Source organism: Haliotis rubra, unplaced genomic scaffold (genome assembly GCF_003918875.1).
Source record: "Haliotis rubra isolate DU_JTF1 unplaced genomic scaffold, ASM391887v1 Scf107, whole genome shotgun sequence".
Lineage (NCBI taxonomy): Eukaryota > Metazoa > Mollusca > Gastropoda > Lepetellida > Haliotidae > Haliotis > Haliotis rubra.
In genome coordinates this window covers 2199790-2219411 of record NW_025764970.1, presented here as the reverse complement: position 1 = coordinate 2219411, position 19622 = coordinate 2199790, and the positions used below count along the sequence as shown (strand labels likewise).

At 43.4% G+C, this 19622-nt stretch overlaps 1 protein-coding gene across 1 annotated transcript in view; it reads right to left on the bottom strand.

Moving 5' to 3' along the window:
- The window catches only part of LOC124279840 (calcium-activated chloride channel regulator 3A-1-like), a 37895-nt gene that overhangs the window by 192 nt on the left and 18081 nt on the right, over positions 1 to 19622 (bottom strand). The window contains exons 6-7 of the mRNA XM_046715720.1: positions 3656 to 3886; positions 193 to 379 (exon numbers count right to left, since the gene is read on the bottom strand). Of these exons, the coding sequence (XP_046571676.1) occupies positions 221 to 379; positions 3656 to 3886 (390 nt within the window). The 3' untranslated portion in view covers positions 193 to 220. The remainder of the gene's footprint in view (positions 1 to 192; positions 380 to 3655; positions 3887 to 19622) is intronic.

The following is a 19622-nucleotide window of genomic DNA, read 5'->3' as shown; positions in this document are numbered from 1 at the left end:
CGATACTATTATATCCAGCATGTCTGGAATCCTAACAAAGGGGAATACTTTCCTCTTGACACATACAACAATGTCCCTGTAAGGAAAACATTACATCCCGGTTGTCTGGATTCTGGAGCAGTTATCTCACGACACAAACAGAATGTCACTGCAACCATCACATTTAGTTTCAAGCTTAAATTTCTTGCTTACCTGCTGATTTCGATAATCTTTGTAGGACTTATGCAGCAGAATCACCATAGGCCATTGTGTGAACAACAACCTTAGAGCGCACAATATCGGAATAGCGGTCGTTCACACTCGGAGTAACGTTTTCTTCTCCGTCAGTGACGAGGAATATTCGTCCATTCTCCGCCGATTTCCCCCGGCCGTTTAGCATCTAGATACATAAAACATATCATCACTGTTTGTCTCAAGTTGACGCCGTATTCTGAAACATTCAAGCTATGCCACGACCTTCTGTTACTGGAAGTGTCTGGATCTAGACACTTGGAGTGTGATGAAGTCAGCGAACATGTCCTCTCGATCCATGTTATCTACTCATACACATACTATCTGAACGTATATTTTGTAATCGCTGATCGTAATATACTCTCCAAAAAAGGAAACGCATCATGAAAATAGCAGTTTCTTGTAGCAATGAATTAAAACGTGATTCATTTTACAAAAGGTTTTGCTCTGTTTATAAGTCCTATGGTGTTTATGTTTTGAAACATCACAACAAAAGGCACCATCCGTAAAAAAACCCGTATTTAACAGCATGATTTTCAATTTCGGCGTGTAGTGTCACAGAATACACAATTCACATGAAATGCACGTGAAAGTTGGGGATCAGATAGTCTCAATGATGGGTATAAAAGGTTGATTGCTGTCTGTCGATTATTCACTGTATTTGGAATATTGTTGACGAACGCAAAATGCCACGTCTAAGTGAAGCCAACCGTCATATTGGTTTGCTTGAAGTTGGCCAGTCTCAACGTGCAGTTGCCCGACGCATGAATGTTCACCAAAGCACCATTTCACGGCTCTGGGAGAGATATCGCCGGCAGAATGCGGAAGCAGATGTCCCTCGTAGTGGCCCCCTCGAGTGACCACTGCGGCGCAGGATCGCTACATCCGGGTACATCACCTGCGTCATCGAACAGCTACGGTGACCAGTACGCTCGACAAATACCCGGATTGAGGAGACTTTCTGCACAGACCGTCAGGAACAGGTTGAGAGAGGCTTGTTTACGTGCCAGAAGACCTTATTTTGGCCCTGTGCTTCGACAACAACATCGTCGACATCGAGTTCAATGGTGCACTAACGTTCAAGCCTGGAACCTACCGAATTGGCGAAGAATCTGGTTCAGTGATGAATCACGATTTCTATTGGAACGACGCGATGGAAGAATGCGGGTGTACAGACGTCGACGTGAACGTTTCGCCGACGCTTGCGTTCCTCAGGTGGACAGATTCGGTCAGGGCAGTGTTATGATGTGGGGAGCCGTAGGAAAAGTAGGAAAAGTGATTTGGTGATGATCCAGGGCAACCTGACAGCTCAACGGTACTGTGACGAATTCCTACGCCCACACCTCCTTCCAATCATTGATCGCATGAGGGAGTTGTTTCAACAGGACAATGCCAGGCCCCACACAGCACGTCCCACTAGAGACTTCCTCCAGAACCACACCATCAATGTGCTCCCCTGGCCCTCAAGATCACCGGACTTAAACCTGATCGAATATCTGTGGGATGCCCTGGACAGACGGGCGCACCGACGTAACCCTCAGCCCCTGACACTTCAGCAACTCGCACAGGCACTACAGGCAGAGTGGCTGCGATTGGGCAACACGAGATTCTGAGATTTATTCGTTCGATGTCGAGGCGCTGCCGTAAAGTACTGGACGCCAACGGTGGTCACACGAGGTATTGACTTCAGCGCCACCACACGTCTCCATGTGACACTCTAACTGACTTCCATCGAGTTGGTGCCAAAGATGGATAAGTCTGTATTCCTAATGTGCAATTTCGCTATATTTCATTGACTCATAAAGCCTATAAGATGTTTCAAAGTAAACATTAAAATACAGTTGAAATTCCCTATATGCGTTTCATTTTTGGGAGAGTACATAATGAAACTACAAAAAACAAAGCAACATACAATCGGTATTAAAGTATAATTTTCAGGCACCCTTCGTAGACATCACATTTTTAAAAAAAATCCATTTAAGAACCCGTTAGAGATTGAGAGTGATACTCTTTAAAAAACATTTTTTTTACATTCTTTTATGCAACTCAAAAGTAAATATGTACAGCTTTAGAAACAAAGGTCAGTGACTCTGGATATTTGACAAATACAGCTTTGAGCAGGGTTTCACAGAGACATTTTTTTGCGTTTATGCAAAATAAACGAAAGCTTGTATACTTTTACTTGTCAGAAGATCCCATGTTTTTACCATACTGATGTTATGATAAAGGCTGACATCAGGCGAACTTTAGATACGCTCTTGTCACAGACACTACAGTTTTGAAAAAGATCAGCTTACTACCTTTGATCTTTGAAAGAAACACGATAGTGAATTAAGAGTGAGTGAGTGAGTTTAGTTTTACGCCGCACTCAACAATATCCAAACTATATGGCGGCGGTCTGTAAATAATCGAGTCTGGACCAGACAATCCAGTGATCAACAGCATGAGCATCGATCTGCGCAATTGGGAACCGATAACATGTTGTCAACCAAGTCAGGGAAACTGACCACCCGATCCCGTTAGTCGCCTCTTACGAGAAGCATAGTCGCCTTTTGTGGCAAGCACATGGGTTGCTGAAGACCTATTCTACCCCGGATCTTCACGGGTTAGTGAATTAAGATGTCCATCTAGTTATATATGTTTCTTACACTTTTTTTGAGTGGCATACATGGAGAGTCAAATTTTATTGATGGACAACCTCTTTATTCAGTTGATACGACGTTTTGATACAGATTCTTGTATCGTTGTCAAGCAGATAGAAAACAGTGTTATATACAGTGGAGTCTGTCTATTACGGACTGGCCTGGGACCGACTCACTTTTCCAGATTATAAAGCAGTCCGGATTAGTCAACTTTTGTCCATTAGCGTAGACACTGCCTTGATGAGTTACCTCCCTTTGTTAAGGACAACCAACAACTTGGATAGTTCTTTTTTTGTTTTGATTTTATTTATACTCAGTAGCAAGCACGTGATCTGTCATTTATAGAACTTAAACCCATTAAATAATGTGTGTTTATAAACCATTGAGAACATAAGTAACAGTGATGTTTATTCAACGGACCGTTATTTCAGTCAGCTACGTCCAGTTTACAAAGCATTGTTCTCATAGCAAGTTGATTACCGGGGCTGTTATTTTAGTCATAAAGCAAGCTTTAATGATAAATTAAGAACAACTTTGCCGGGACTCAGAGAGTAGTCCGGATCACTGAGAAAACCGGTTTATAAAGAGTCCGGATTCGACAGATTCCCCGATATTGACAACGATGCAAGAATTTCTATCGAAACGTCGCATCACCTGAATAAAGAAGTTGTTCATCCATAAAGTTTGTCTATTAGTTTTCTTATACTCCAATAAATCCGTCTACTTGGGCTGTGAGCATACAGCCAGTTTTTTTGTTTATGACAAAGCAAATACATCTGTACCTCGATGGCTTTTAGAAGACCTAACCCTATAGCTGTACCACCACCATAGTCTTCTTTGTCCGGCAGACCCTGGGCCAGCATCTGTCTGTCTGCAGATGATGTGATGAAACTCATGTTGGCCCAGATTCTGGCGGAATCGCTGAACACCACAATCCCCACTTCTGTGCCCAGAGGTAGAATGTCTCTGATGATTTGATCAGCTATTTGCCGCAGTTTGAAGTATCTGTAATTCTATCAAAGTCACAGAGTCATGACGCTATCATTAAAATGTTTGTTTTGTTTATATATATATATATATATATATATTGATGATATATACTACTGACATTGATTGAAGCCATTGTAAGCATTTATATTTCGAGATTATGATATCTGATCTGGACATGACTGATTTTCCGTGACATCAGAGTTCGGTTTTGTCATTGAGAACATGGTAAACCGAAGGATTAAGAACTGCCTTTGTGTTATCTTATAATGAACCTTGGCTGTTATGGATCATGTTCGTTTCTCCAGCGTCACCTTCATTTGGTTATAACAAATCTCTTCTCTACAAGCTGAGATAAAACTCCAGCTTACACGAGTTACTGCTAGGCAATTTAGCGCGAATTTTGTTGTTCACATAGTATTACATCATCAGTGCAGCATATGTGAATTATCGGATGCGTTAGGTGCTACAGATTTGAGCGATCTTGCTAAGGATGTTTGAAGTCAACACTTATCTTTGTCCTAACATATATATATACTTCATTATTCCCATCTTTTGTAAGAACATATATACTTATACAATTACAGGTGGTGTCAATTTGTTGGTTACCTGTTCCATCGACCCCGAGAGATCTAACAGAAGAACGATTCTACGTCCACAAATGGTTGTGTTGCCAACCGCCTCTCTCTGGCGATAGACAACATTGAACTGTGGGGCTCGGTTTCTAATGTCCGCAGGGTTACTTCCCTTTATGTCTGTATGTTCTTTGATGACGTCCCAAGTTCCCCTTTCGCTGCACATTTTGTTATGCCTGTTTGGGGCATTGGGGTTATGAATCAAGTCCATTCTACCACTGTCAGGGTCACTTTCGCAAAAGTGAACCACCTAGAAGGTAAAATGTATTGCAAAATATATAATCATGCATTGTAAACTTAATGTTTATTACAGCTGAACTTCAAAGAGGAAGCAATTACATAACTATAGTATCGTATTAGACAATTTGAATCGAAAAACAATACGTCACCCGTTTACCTCCTTCAAGAACTGGGCATACATGACAGACACCGTTGCCGTGTTGTTGTTGACGTCTGGGAGAAAGGAACAGTCTTTATTCACCAACTCCTCACTGTCGACAGGTTCGCATCTGGAGCCTTCCACTTTATTGATAAAGTAACCGGTGATATCGGTGGAGCAGGCAGTGGGGCGTACGGTCGTTCCTGTGTCATCTACATAGTAGACTGGGTGCTGACGGCTACCGGGGATGCCGTACTCATCAAATACGCCAAATCTTAGATGGGCGAACTCGTGCACCAGAACACGACCTTCGTATTGGGAAACAAACGCAAGGTGGCCTTCATTAATACATAGCATGAGTACACAACTATCATGTAGTGCTGCAGTAAACAGCAAATGGCGCACACTGCATTGTATCTGGATTATGACGGGTTAGTATGATGCCCTCAGTCTATGAGAGATGGGCGTATAGCCCGGCATAATCACATAATCATATAATTGCTGTTGGTTGTCATGGGTAACACTCTACCTACCTGCATCTCCATAATTAATGTCACGGTCGTTGTCTTTGTCCAGCACATAGTCGGGTGTCAGAAGGATATAGCGTCCAGGCTCCCCACACTGCCCTGGTTGGAACGTGTACGGAGTATTGCCCTGTAAAGAGAGAGAAAGAAGGGAGAGAGAGAGAGAGACAGAGAGACAGAGAGAGACAGGTTGCCAGAATAAACTATGTCTGCACATGAATTCAACCAGTGATATAAACAACGTTACACTCACGCGTAATTGTTTTTGGGTGTTGTTGAGTGAGTGAGTGAGTGAGTGAATTTAGTTTTACGCCGCTTTTAGCAATATTCCAGCAATAGCATAGCATGTGTGTTCCCCGGCATCTCAAGGTCCCTTCAAGTTTCGTTACGTTCGCCACATTTGTTTGGCGTTTTATCACGGTTGGTTCGCCCTTGCTGTCCGTTTTGTCCCGGTTCTCACAGCAAGGTAGGTTGTATGGTTGCCAATTCGTCCTGTTCTATAACGACGCCGCATCCAGGTGTGTGACGGTTTACAGGGCCGGCGAGCTACGGCACAATGCATTCTCTGGCATTCCCTCCCTGCAGCTGATTCTGGCCTTCTTGCTGACTCAAGGACACAATGTATGCCCCCAGCAAACACCAAATGCTGCTCTTGTCTCTCAGGGTACTATGGCTGTTATTGCTATTATATTTTATACTGAAGGCACAAACGCGCTCCAAATCTGGCCGACGTCAACAGAACGCACAAAACGTGTCAAACCCTTGATCAAAACGTGATTAACGTGAGGGAACCCATCTGAACGCCACAGGCCGGGAGGAAAGGTAATGAAATCCGCAGTGGACAGAACCGTAGCGCGCCTTTGAGCTCCCAGGACTCAGCAGCCCGTTTTTTACCAAACGGAAAACGTAGCAGGTCAGAACAAAACTTGACTTTGGAGGAAAGAAATGGCCAAAACCCCACGGCGCATTCGGTTTCAGGGAAACGGGGCTGCCGTGGCCACCGGGAACAAAATGTAACCCTAGCATTACTTCGGTCGTAACAATGACAAGTTTAATATGTCAGTTCTCTTTAAAACAATCGCGCTAAAATATTACCTTTAGAGGATTGGGTGAATCCACTCTGACATCTGCATCAGTAAAGGTTATCTCCCCTTTGTCTTTCCAGCTTGGATCTTTGGTCCACGTGTCTGGTACTAAGATGGTCACATGTCTAATGTAGGTATACTTCCGGGTTGTATTGTACAGGTAGTCCGAGGCAGAGGTAAACATGGTCTGAAAAAGTCCACCGGGCAAAAAAAAGTTATCACTTTTAAAGTAATTGTATAAAAAGCAAAAACGCTGGTGCAGGTTTGAATCCATGCCAAAAATATTCGCCAAAGCGCAACATGGTCCCGATCACAATGCATCTCTAAGAAAAGTTCGTAGGAATCGTGCATTTTTCCAAAGGTGAAGAACATCAAAAGATGTTTGCAGACCAAGCATGCAGTAACCAAAAAAACACCACGAACATGCCGAGACTTACTCAAGCGCATAAAGACAGGGCGATCGGTGTGGCCAATCTCGGGCTTCACAACTGCAGCCAGGCTACCATCAGCACAAAACGCTACTAGCAAACAGGCCAGACCCTAAACCGCCCAAGATCATGAAGATCAACATTTAAGAAGACCGTAACATCCGGGAAATACACATCCGGAACATATTTGTGATGGCGACAGCACTCCGACAAGCCATCAGCAGACGAACAGTCCTTCGATGATTAGTATGGCTGGAATGGCCTTGCCCCATCTACGCTGTCAACACAAATGGCAATGGGCACGAATTGTATGTCGGGGCAGAGACGTGACTTGAAGAAACTGCTCTTCTGTTCAGAAACGATGGCAGAGTTTGTACGACGTAGAGGAGAGCGACTGTCACCAAACAGCGTACAAGAAGTTCATCCCTTCCCTGGAGGAGGTGGCATGGTATGGGGTGGCATTTGTGGCCAGAAAAACAAGACAGGGTATCATCCGAGGAAATCCGAATGCCCAGCGATACAGGGATCTTTTGTGGTACCCGTTTTTCGACAACAGCCAAGAGGAATCATTTTTGCAGCACGACAACGCAAGCCTTCAAACCGCCAGAATTGTTCGAGAATACCTGCACAAAGTTAACGTGAACACGTTCTGCAGACATGAACCGACGATGAACGTCTCTGGCATCATCTTGATCGTCAGTTGAGACAGCGTCAGTTGAGACAGCGTGTAGCACCCCCAGTGAACCGACAGGAACTTGGACAGACTCTCTTCTGCTTATAGAACAGACATCCACCGGCTGACGCCGTCAATGAGAAGACGTGTGTTGACGTGTATGAATGCCCAGGGTGGTCACACTCGCTATTGATGACGTGTCCCCTGACTCTTGTCTGATTATGTGACTCTTTATGCACGTTTTGAATGAACTCTGATTTGTGAAGTTTTTAATTGTGACCCCTAGACTCTTTCATAATGAACTGCGGCAAATGTAAGACTAGCATTCCAATGAATGTTCAGTCATATTATTGGAAAATGATTTCTGTATGTGTAAAATTGTTATCATAAATCTCATATACGTCTCTGAATGATATGCAAGTTTATAAGTAGGCATCACAATAAACACAGTTTTGCCCACAGCCTTGCTGAACTGTTTCTTTAAGCATAATTCTTTTTAACCGGAAATTCTGTTCGTTATAGCAAAAATCATGCATGGAAATCTGTACAAACGTTACGCTTCCGGCATTTCATTGATCATCAAACACATTGTTTGCCGTTTAACGATAAACTAGTACTCAAAAGAAAGTATACAATGTGGTTGACCAAACTATAAATGAAAACAAAAGCATATATATATGAACATATGTTTAATTTCAATAGAGTATTCAATTATACAGCAAATGTAGACAATTTCATTTCATACAAAGTCGAAAGTACCGTTTGACTGACACTGAAAGACATGCGGTATCATAGTCTGAACTTTTACACAAATCAATAAGAGCAAAATGTCATCAAAACACGTCCACGCATTGATGACGTAAGACGACGAATGACGTTAGGCGTGATCCGTTGCCATCCCTGGAGGAGACATTGTTCCGGTTGTTGATCGGTGACAGGTGGCGCTGGTAGTCTTCCGATTTGTCCCGTACGTATTTGTCAGTCTTGATGTATGAGGCCTTGCATCATTGTGTTGGTCGACAATGTCACGTGGATGTTGCTGGATAAGTGGCAGCACAACTTGTCGCAAAACTTCATCCCCGTATCTTCGAGTATTCAGGTTTTCATGAATAATCACAAGTCTCTTTTTGAGATCGCCCCAGATCCCTCCTCACACCATAACACCACTGGCTACCACTGTCGGACTTGTTAAATTCGATGCTAAACGTTCACCTACTCGCCTGTAAACACGAGCCCGGCCGTCATTACATCACAGGCAAAACCTACTCCCTTATAAGCCTTAATTATCAATAATTAATTATAAATAGTTAAGGCTTATAAGGGACCTGGTCTCGTGCCACTATTGTGTATACTACTACACGGATTGCATGCAATTGCTTGCTCTCGACGAGAGCCGCCCCTTTCTCGATAACCTTACTATCGAAAGTTTCAAATGCTGCAAGTAAACTATAGTGGCCAGACGGGATGTGAACTCACAATCGCACAGTTACGCGGCTGCACAAAGCAAGCTGTAACTGAGCCACCATAGCTCCTGTGGAGATTGGTAATTGATGTTCCTAGTCTAGGTTGAGCGAGTGCTGTGGGCGAGTTGTAGTGTGTGTTTGTGTGTATGTGTCTCTCTGTCTCAGCTCAGCTATTCATCAGCTTAGCCGTGTGTGTGTCTGTGTGTGTCTGTCTGTGTGTCTGTCTGTGTGTGTGTCTCTCTCTCTCTCTCTCTGTGTCTCTCTCTCTCTCTCTGTGTCTCTCTCTCTCTCTCTCTGTCTGTGTGTGTGTGTGTGTGTGTGTGTGTGTGTGTGTGTGTGTGTGTGTGTGTGTGTGTGTGTGTGTGTGTGTGTGTGTGTGTGTGTGTGTGTGTGTGTGTGTTGATCGGCTGACAGGGCTGGTCGGCCAGCTGGCTGCCAAGTCGGCGACCTTATGTTGATATCCGCGAAACTATTTACTGTGAATCTCCTTCTATAATTTGTTTGGTTTTGGTAATGAAGGCTTGCCGGGCCCTTGTTGCTTCCCTTGTTGTATGAACCTTTTTTTTCTCGTCTTCGCTGATGACAGTGCTTTTACGAGACTTGGTTCGAATCTCTTGTTTCATTCTGTGGTATTTTGTGAGTTCTGAGATCACCAAACGAAACTCTTCCTCGGAGAGTTTACAGTCAGTGAGCACGGTGGAAGTATGATCGTCTATTTTCATCGTGTTTCAGTGCTTTACGTTGCAATCTGTGAGATACGAACTTAAGCGCCAATCCCACCAACCCTGCCACTCCAGCTGTTAATTCTATGTCTAGTACCACGGGTGCGGCCACGACGGTGGATAACAACCTGACACCGGCCGTGCCTAATCCCATGCTGGTTGCCATCAGGGTGGTGTCGACACCTTCCACAGAATTGACAGCCCTATGATATTTTTTCTGTAATGTTGACCGTGCATCGCGCTCTTGTTCTAGTTGTTGTTTGATGTCCTTTAACTGTCGCAAACAAAACCCATCTACAGTTTCCAGTGTTTTTGCTACTTCATCCTGTATATATATATAAGAATATTTGTTTTTTATAAGATAATATTTAATTGGTTCTCCGTTAATCTCTGATTGATGTATTTGAGGTAGATAAAGTTGAAGTTTTCGTGTGGGTAAATAGTCTCGAGACGAAGGGCCATGTTTGTGAAGGCTGTTGACCCCGGCTGCATGATAACATGACATTGTCGACGTGTGTGTCTATCATCCCAGCCTACCGACAGTCTGTTCAAAAGTAATAAATGTTTCAGAGGAGCGTTTGCGAGATACACTTCTATTATGAGCGTGGTGCTGTTATCCTTGTTGAAAAAATGCAGTTGGCAATCAGGTATGTTGGCTGTTAATACCGCATCCGTGTTGGTGGGGGCGAGCATGTTGCCCATGTGACCCGGTATTCGTAAAACTCGTACGGTACCATCTATTGTCGGGACAAAAGACGTGAGAATTATCCCGTCGTTTATCACTTCAGACACGCGACTGTTTTTAATGAATATGCGGGGCGAGGTGAGGGTAATGTTGATCAACCAGTCAGGCTCTTTAGAAAATCTGCCAGTGACATTCGTCCGTACGCATTGTTTTGTAAGCGCATGGCATGCAAGGTGTTTTCCTCAGCAGGCATATTGAATCCCGACATGCGTGTCCCCGAGATCGGCGAATGTTACGTTGGGGTGCTGGTTCATCGTACATATTACATAAAGTTTGAATGGTTTTCAGTTGGTTTTCAGATAATTCCTAAGACGTGCACTTCAAACCCATGAGATGTATGTTGTCGGGTTGGAAAATTTTAGTGAGCAATATCGTGTCTTCCACGGTCACGATGACTCCCTGCAGACTGGTGTAGGCATTCACGTTCACCCGCACGTAAACTGAGCAAACGTATTGTTTGTTTTTGGCCCAGCGGAGTTTAATCCCTTTCACAATTTTGACGACGTCATGTGCTGACGGCGGTTCGCCGAGGTAGAGTTGGATGTACAGCATGGATTTCGCAAACAGATTTTCCAGGATGTTTACCACACTGTCGAATTCCGACACCATCTGCAAACCCTGCAGTTTGACAAGTTTGTAAATGTTGTTTTTCAGTTGCAAGGCATACAGTTTGCTGTCAATTCCGGGTTCGTCGAATCCGCGTGTGTCCCCGAGGTTGGAGATCACTATGTTGGCGCATTTTCTAATGTGTGTTCCTGGACCTCAAGACTCGGTCATTGTTATATGTGCAGCGTCGCGCTGAGATATCCTATTCTTATGGGATCATGTTTAATGTCTAAAACTGATATTTTTAATTCTGTGATGGTACCTCGGATTAATTTCTAGTACTGCCACTACAAAAACGATTCGGTTCTGCCTTCGTTGTACTTTTCCGTTTTCACCGACATGGATCTCACCAATGTGGAAGGTTGTTCGCCTTGAACGTTGTCAGTCATGCTCAGTTCATTGAGATGAATTCACAGTTCGCAAAACGAAACGAGGTCGGGTAATTTCGTGCAGTCATGGTGTTTTTCGGCAGTATTTCGTTCGAAATCAACCCGAGCGTTCTCGCCAACGGCCGACTGAGTCTCAAGTCGTTTTTTCCATTGTTGGCTAACACGACTGTGCCGTTCAAGACCTTCATTTTGAGTTCGGCTCCCAAGGGTTTGAAGATTTCGTTGTTGAGCCAGCACATGCCGCAGTAGCCGTCCGTTATTTGGTTTGCCGGCGTTATTGATGAACAGCCTGGTAGTAGGATTATATGAATAATATAATTCCATATGTACAAACAAGGAGTGTTTTATTCTAAAGGTGATAATGTAAATGCTTGAAGATGAAGATCGTGGTCGATGCAAATGATAGTTTACATTTTCGAGCTCGGTTCATCGACGTGTTTAAAAATTACAGGGTTTTTTTAACGAATGTAAAAACAGTGCACGCTTGGTTTAACAACCCGATGCAATTCTGGCAGAATCAATTCAATTTCACCGTGTGGTGTGCGATGATAGGGTGTGGTTTGACATTGAACGACACTCGTCGTGATGAACTAAGTCGGTCCGTGTTATCGTTTCACTCTTACTACCAGATCAGACGCATCCTGAAAGAGATCAGCGCACCCATTCCGCAAGACAAGGCGTGGAATGCAGCAAACAATCCATATGATCGGCAGGCTTACAAAAGCGTTTGCGGTGAATTTGAAATAGATCCAAAAACGGCCAATTGGCGTTTGCCGGGCGATAATCACTGTTTGGGCATTCCCATCATGTCCCTCGTGGAAGCCATCAAGCAGTTGAAAGAATGGGGTGGCAAAACGTATACGAATACTTACGTCATGAGTAACGAGTGGAGAGACGATCTCATGGGTTTTGACGACAGCAAGGATTACCACGTTTGGAGGTTTCAACGGGGCACGCAGACGCCAAAGTGGTTTGGCATCATAGGTAAAGTGATGGCTTACAGTTCGTGGCTAATGTCGAGGATGCCATCCCGAAAGTCGACTACGTGTTTGACTGTACATAGCTCCGAGGGACATGCAACTGAGGGTGAACAGAGTGGTGGGCTGCAGCAATGAAATCGTCATCGCCACCAGTGATCAAAAGTTTGGCGTGAACCCGGACGTCAATAACGCGAGTCGAGTCGTGCCACAAAATATCGTGGTGGCGCCAACGCTGACGCCATGAAGCAAAACCACCATGACAGCAGCAGCAGCAGGCAAACAATCAGCGGCACATCAATCACAAAACGGCGCTGGCGGTCGGAGGGATCGCGGTCGGACTGTGCCTCATTTGGTTAAAAATGCCTTAGTGGTGATGTACACCAGACCCGCCACAGCGATGATAAAAGGTCACAGGTTTTGACCGAGCCACATGACTGTTTTCAACAGCAGACCCAGCAGCCAGGAAACGATGCTGCCCAAGATGCCAGGCAGCAATTCAGCGGCTTTGCCGGCCAGTTTAGCCAGGGCTTCAACGAGCGATTTCAAATGTTTTTTTATCCAGTCTCTGACGTCACTTGGTGGTGTTGTTGTTGGTATGCCCCCGCCGCCCGTCATTGATATGACCAGGGTCGATGTGATGAAGTCCAATGCCCTCAGAATGCTGGCGATGGTGATCTTCTTGTTCGCGGAACAAAATTCGGATCGTGTGGGCAACGTGGTGTCTTCATTCAAGACTCAGTCGAACGGTTTCGTGCACATGGCTAATTTGCGAGCAAAGGGCTTCCCGGTTGCTGGAAGCGGCTTCCAATCGGGTCGACCTCTCATCTTCCAGGTCGCGCAATCTTTTCTCGATGGTGTTGTTCATGGCCTCGTCATTTTGTACCTAGACGAGAATCAGTGTGGAGCAGTTGACTACCACCACAGCAACTAGCTAGTGTCGACAGGGCAAGCGGTTTTCTCATGTGTTTCTTGATGAGATCGATCTCTGAATGGGTTTTCAATCGCAGCGTCCCTTCGTTGTTGATTTTGAACTTCGGATAGTCGTGCCCCAATGGTTCGACGTAATTTCTATGTTGCTTTACATCATCGTAATAATCGTCAACGGTCTGCTTTAAATGTTCGTTGCCCACAGCAAGTTTAAAGGAGAATCGATGCTGTTTATCCTGGACGATTTAGCAACTGCTTGGCAAAATGCTTGAAATTTTTTATCAGTGTGAAAAACACCCAAGCAGGATTTGAACGCCAAATCTCTATATATCTAGTCTGCTAGACATAGCAAGCAGTCAGTTTACTATTCGGTGCATAAAAGGCTGGCGAGCTTCTCAATCAGGTTATTTTTAAGACCCTGGGAATGAAGCAACGAACATAGCCGTGTTTAGATACAGCTTACACCTGATTGGCTGACAAACATTAATTATGCAAAACCAGAACCACCTGATTGCCTGACTTTATATAGTTATATTAAAGCTATGGCGAGTTTTTTTTAAATTATCGTTGTGTGACACCCGTATCTACCCATTACTCCTAATGTTGACACGTTACATTGTGTAGGCACCCACATCTAAATTTATACTTTCACTTCAGCCGTTGGCGATAGGTCTATTTACAATTATTATACATAACTACATAATTATCAATTTATTTCAAAGAATTTAATTTCCATTAAACATAAGGTTGAATAATTGATTACGCACCTTTAACTGTGGGATCATCCGAGGATCCTGGGCAACCTTTCGGTCGATGGCCACCAGGAGATCGTATCCATTGTTTTCAAACTTAACAGCTACAAAATCGGCCCCGATCCACAAGGCTAACAACACCATCACCCAGCGTACCCGAACCTGCACCTCCATGTCTCTACAACCACGGCGGCAATGTGAACGCACCACACGTATTGCGTAGTTATACCCTTGCGTCACTGAAGTGCTCGTTCGTGGCGGTATCACTGTGATTACCTCATGCTTTGTGAAGATACTCTTTCTAGAAAAGAGCGCACACAATGTGTACTACACAAGGAAGTCACGATTCTTACCGGCAAGCCCGTTCTATTGCGTCACAATCGATTGTACCATTCCCACTATATTTAACCTGTGATTGATTGCATGCTGGTTTGATTAACGTGCAACTCGGCAGCTGTATGACATATGACGGCGATGTGTAAATAATCGAGTCTAGACCAGACAATCCAGTGATGATACCAGGTGTTCGCGAAAAGGTGAACGTGGCACCTGTCATACACGTATGCAAAGGTTGGTCCACTGCTCGCCTCTACCACGTATGTAGATATGTATTTCTAAAGAAGTAGAAATAAGTCAAGGAAACACTGGTTTGAATGGTCACTTACAATCTGTTCAGGGTAACCCTGATAGTCCAGCGCTATTCAAAGCCTGTATAAAATCCGACAAACGTGATATGTACTCCCTCAGTATTCTGTGAAATATAACAATACATGTAAATTTGTATTGAAAAGAGATAGGGTTTAAGATTACTTGTGTGAGAATAAATGGCACAAGTAACATTTATTTCATGATATAATATGTTACATTACGGAAGATCGTCCAATCGACTTCTCTTCATTGAAGACAAAATTGGTCAACATTTCGAACGATATTTTCTAAGTTAAACGCTAGTTTTGCTGGAATAATTTCTGTAAGCTTTGACGTTATACGCTTAGAAAAGCTGTCATGACCAGAACTGAAATTAATAGCAGCTTGTTCGGTAATAACCAACCCCGATTCCGGAGGAATATCTAGTCCAGGTTTCGTTGTTATTGACAGAAGCAAAATAATTTCATCCGACTTGCATAGCTGCTCTTTATAATATCATCTTTAACGAACACTGACACCGAATGGCGCTGTCGACCTATTTTGTTGTTTAGGCCGACAATTATGAAATGATTGAAAATCAGAGAATTTGTTCTTCAAAGCCTGTAGGGTGGCTAACAAATGTCAAAATATATTATTAGTGTAATACTAGGAACGGAAATACTTAAATTATCACTGAAAATATACATGAATACTTTTCAATATTCCAACTGAATTTTCCATTTTGAATCCGCCCCCATCACAATCATCCTACCATACATTGGTAAGACCCCTCATCAAATCAGCACCAAGTATTCATCGACACCATGTTCACTCACTCCATCACACAGAACCATCCCCAAGCCAATGGTCGTAAACCCTCCTCCAAAAGCAATCACCCAAAATAGTGGTATACAAGATTATACAAGACAATGTGGTGACTCTTATACAGGTGAAACAGCCATGACAAAGAGCTGAAGCAGCCCTCTCTCACATCACCAACAAAATTTCCTACCCGTTTAATCCAGTTTGACAAACTTGAAGTCATGTCCACTAAGAATTCGGACTTCACAATAGAAATCCGCCGTCACAGACCTTTGACCAACGGTACTACATACCATCGGGCCTACGAAGAGTTGATCAAGCTATACCCTATTAATTAGTAATTGTGGTTTACTTAATCCCTCCTGTTTGTTGGCTTCATGGACCCGTAAAGTTTGTTGTCCTACCTGGCCTCGTCCAATTATGTACCACTTGTTATCAAGTACATACAGGTGTTGATGTTGTTAGCCTGCTGTTTGCTATAATATGGTATGTATGTATATATATATACTTCACAACACTTGTAGTCACTCTTAGCTTGATAGGGGAGGTGAGGTGGCATAGTACTTAAAACGTTCGCTGGTCACGCTGAAGACCCACGTTCGATTCCCCACTTGGATACAATGTGTGAAACCCATTTCTGGTGTCCTCGGCCGTGATATTCCCTATTTCTCATGATCCTGGGTCGCAACATAGGTCGAAGACGAAAGCTCCAGGATCGAGTCATGCCATCATGTCAGTTAAGGTATAAGGTGTTGAAGAGTGACTGTAGGTGTGCAGCAAAGAGAAAGCCTTCTGTTTCACATTTCCGGTCAGCTCACTTCATCTCAGCAAAGAACTCCGCTTGAAAGCTGGTCATCACGACACACCGAGTGTAAACTCCATGTTGTCGTAGAACCAGTCCTTTATAAACCAAGCCTGTGCCGATTTCATGGCACATCGCCATAAATGCAAACTGCGAAATGCCACAAGACAATCATCAGACAAACAAATATGATAACTGCTATCTTTATTATGAAGAAATTTTATTAGGAAATTCAGACGATAAAATGTATATTGCAAACTTACACATGTATGTTTTATTAATTACGTGAACGCTAAAAAATGAAATGAAAACAACATCGCCTTTGCCATAGAGCCTTATATCGGATTTTCCTTAGTTTTAGATTTCCTTGTGCAAATGCAGATAATGACAACAAGTACAACTGCAAGAGCGACGGCCGCTCCCAGGCCTACTCCGACCCATATCAAGAAGTTGGTGGCACTACTGGCCGGCTCAGGGGCAGGGTTTTGCTGGGGAATGGTGAGAGGCTGCAAGGTGATGGAACGAAGGTTCGACAACTCTGACTGGCGACTGGCTTCGTCGAACGCTTTAAGCCCAAAAACATAGAAAGCACTTGACCAGTTGCTCGGTAGCCGGATCGTGACCATTTGCTGCGATCCTGCCGGAAGTGGGTCCATGTTTCCAGTGACTAAGTCTTCGTTCTTAACCATCGCAGCTTGTGTAAAGTTAACTCTGAGGCTCGCAAACGTCACCGCGAGCAACTCATATTTGGCAACTGCAATGAACAATTTCCGTGTGTGATTACAACTTCATAACACATGGTTAACAGACTGTTGACATTATGCAAACAAAAAGCTAAAACAAGACGTATACCAACAAAAAAAAGTATCTGGGCTTAATATAACATGGGGTCATTATTAGGCTAATAGGGAAGGTGTAACAGTACAACAAACAGGATAGAAATCAGACAACTATAGCATTGCAAGGAGATCGTATCCATTGTTTTCAAACTTAACAGCTACAACATCGGCCCCGATCCACAAGGCTAACAACACCATCACCCAGCGTACCGAACCTGCACCTCCATGTCTCTACAACCACGGCGGCAATGTGAACGCACCACACGTATTGCGTAGTTATACCCTTGCGTCACTGAAGTGCTCGTTCGTGGCGGTATCACTGTGATTACCTCATGCTTTGTGAAGATACTCTTTCTAGAAAAGAGCGCACACAATGTGTACTACACAAGGAAGTCACGATTCTTACGGGCAAGCCCGTTCTATTGCGTCACAATCGATTGTACCATTCCCACTATATTTAACCTGTGATTGATTGCATGCTGGTTTGATTAACGTGCAACTCGGCAGCTGTATGACATATGACGGCGATGTGTAAATAATCGAGTCTAGACCAGACAATCCAGTGATGATACCAGGTGTTCGCGAAAAGGTGAACGTGGCACCTGTCATACACGTATGCAAAGGTTGGTCCACTGCTCGCCTCTACCACGTATGTAGATATGTATTTCTAAAGAAGTAGAAATAAGTCAAGGAAACACTGGTTTGAATGGTCACTTACAATCTGTTCAGGGTAACCCTGATAGTCCAGCGCTATTCAAAGCCTGTATAAAATCCGACAAACGTGATATGTACTCCCTCAGTATTCTGTGAAATATAACAATACATGTAAATTTGTATGAAAAGAGATAGGGTTTAAGATTACTTGTGTGAGAATAAATGGCACAAGTAACATTTATTTCATGATATGATATGTTGCATTACGGAAGATCGTCCAATCGACTTCTCTTCATTGAAGACAAAATTTGTCAACATTTCGAACGATATTTTCTAAGTTAAACGCTAGTTTTGCTGGAATAATTTCTGTAAGCTTTGACGTTATACGCTTAGAAAAGCTGTCATGACCAGAACTGAAATTAATAGCAGCTTGTTCGGTAATAACCAACCCCGATTCCGGAGGAATATCTAGTCCAGGTTTCGTTGTTATTGACAGAAGCAAAATAATTTCATCCGACTTGGATAGCTGCTCTTTATAATATCATCTTTAACGAACACTGACACCGAATGGCGCTGTCGACCTATTTTGTTGTTTAGGCCGACAATTATGAAATGATTGAAAATCAGAGAATTTGTTCTTCAAAGCCTGTAGGGTGGCTAACAAATGTCAAAATATATTATTAGTGTAATACTAGGAACGGAAATACTTAAATTATCACTGAAAATATACATGAATACTTTTCAATATTCCAACTGAATTTTCCATTTTGAATCCGCCCCCATCACAATCATCCTACCATACATTGGTAAGACCCCTCATCAAATCAGCACCAAGTATTCATCGACACCATGTTCACTCACTCCATCACACAGAACCATCCCCCAAGCCAATGGTCGTAAACCCTCCTCCAAAAAGCAATCACCCAAAATAGTGGTATACAAGATTATACAAGACAATGTGGTGACTCTTATACAGGTGAAACAGCCATGACAAAGAGCGAAGCAGCCCTCTCACATCACCAACAAAATTTCCTACCCGTTTAATCCAGTTTGACAAACTTGAAGTCATGTCCACTAAGAATTCGGACTTCACAATAGAAATCCGCCGTCACAGACCTTTGACCAACGGTACTACATACCATCGGCCTACGAAGAGTTGATCAAGCTATACCCTATTAATTAGTAATTGTGGTTTACTTAATCCCTCCTGTTTGTTGGCTTCATGGACCCGTAAAGTTTGTTGTCCTACCTGGCCTCGTCCAATTATGTACCACTTGTTATCAAGTACATACAGGTGTTGATGTTGTTAGCCTGCTGTTTGCTATAATATGGTATGTATGTTTATATATATACTTCACAACACTTGTAGTCACTCTTAGCTTGATAGGGGAGGTGAGGTGGCATAGTGCTTAAAACGTTCGCTGGTCACGCTGAAGACCCACGTTCGATTCCCCACTTGGATACAATGTGTGAAACCCATTTCTGGTGTCCTCGGCCGTGATATTCCCTATTTCTCATGATCCTGGGTCGCAACATAGGTCGAAGACGAAAGCTCCAGGATCGAGTCATGCCATCATGTCAGTTAAGGTATAAGGTGTTGAAGAGTGACTGTAGGTGTGCAGCAAAGAGAAAGCCTTCTGTTTCACATTTCCGGTCAGCTCACTTCATCTAAGCAAAGAACTCCGCTTGAAAGCTGGTCATCACGACACA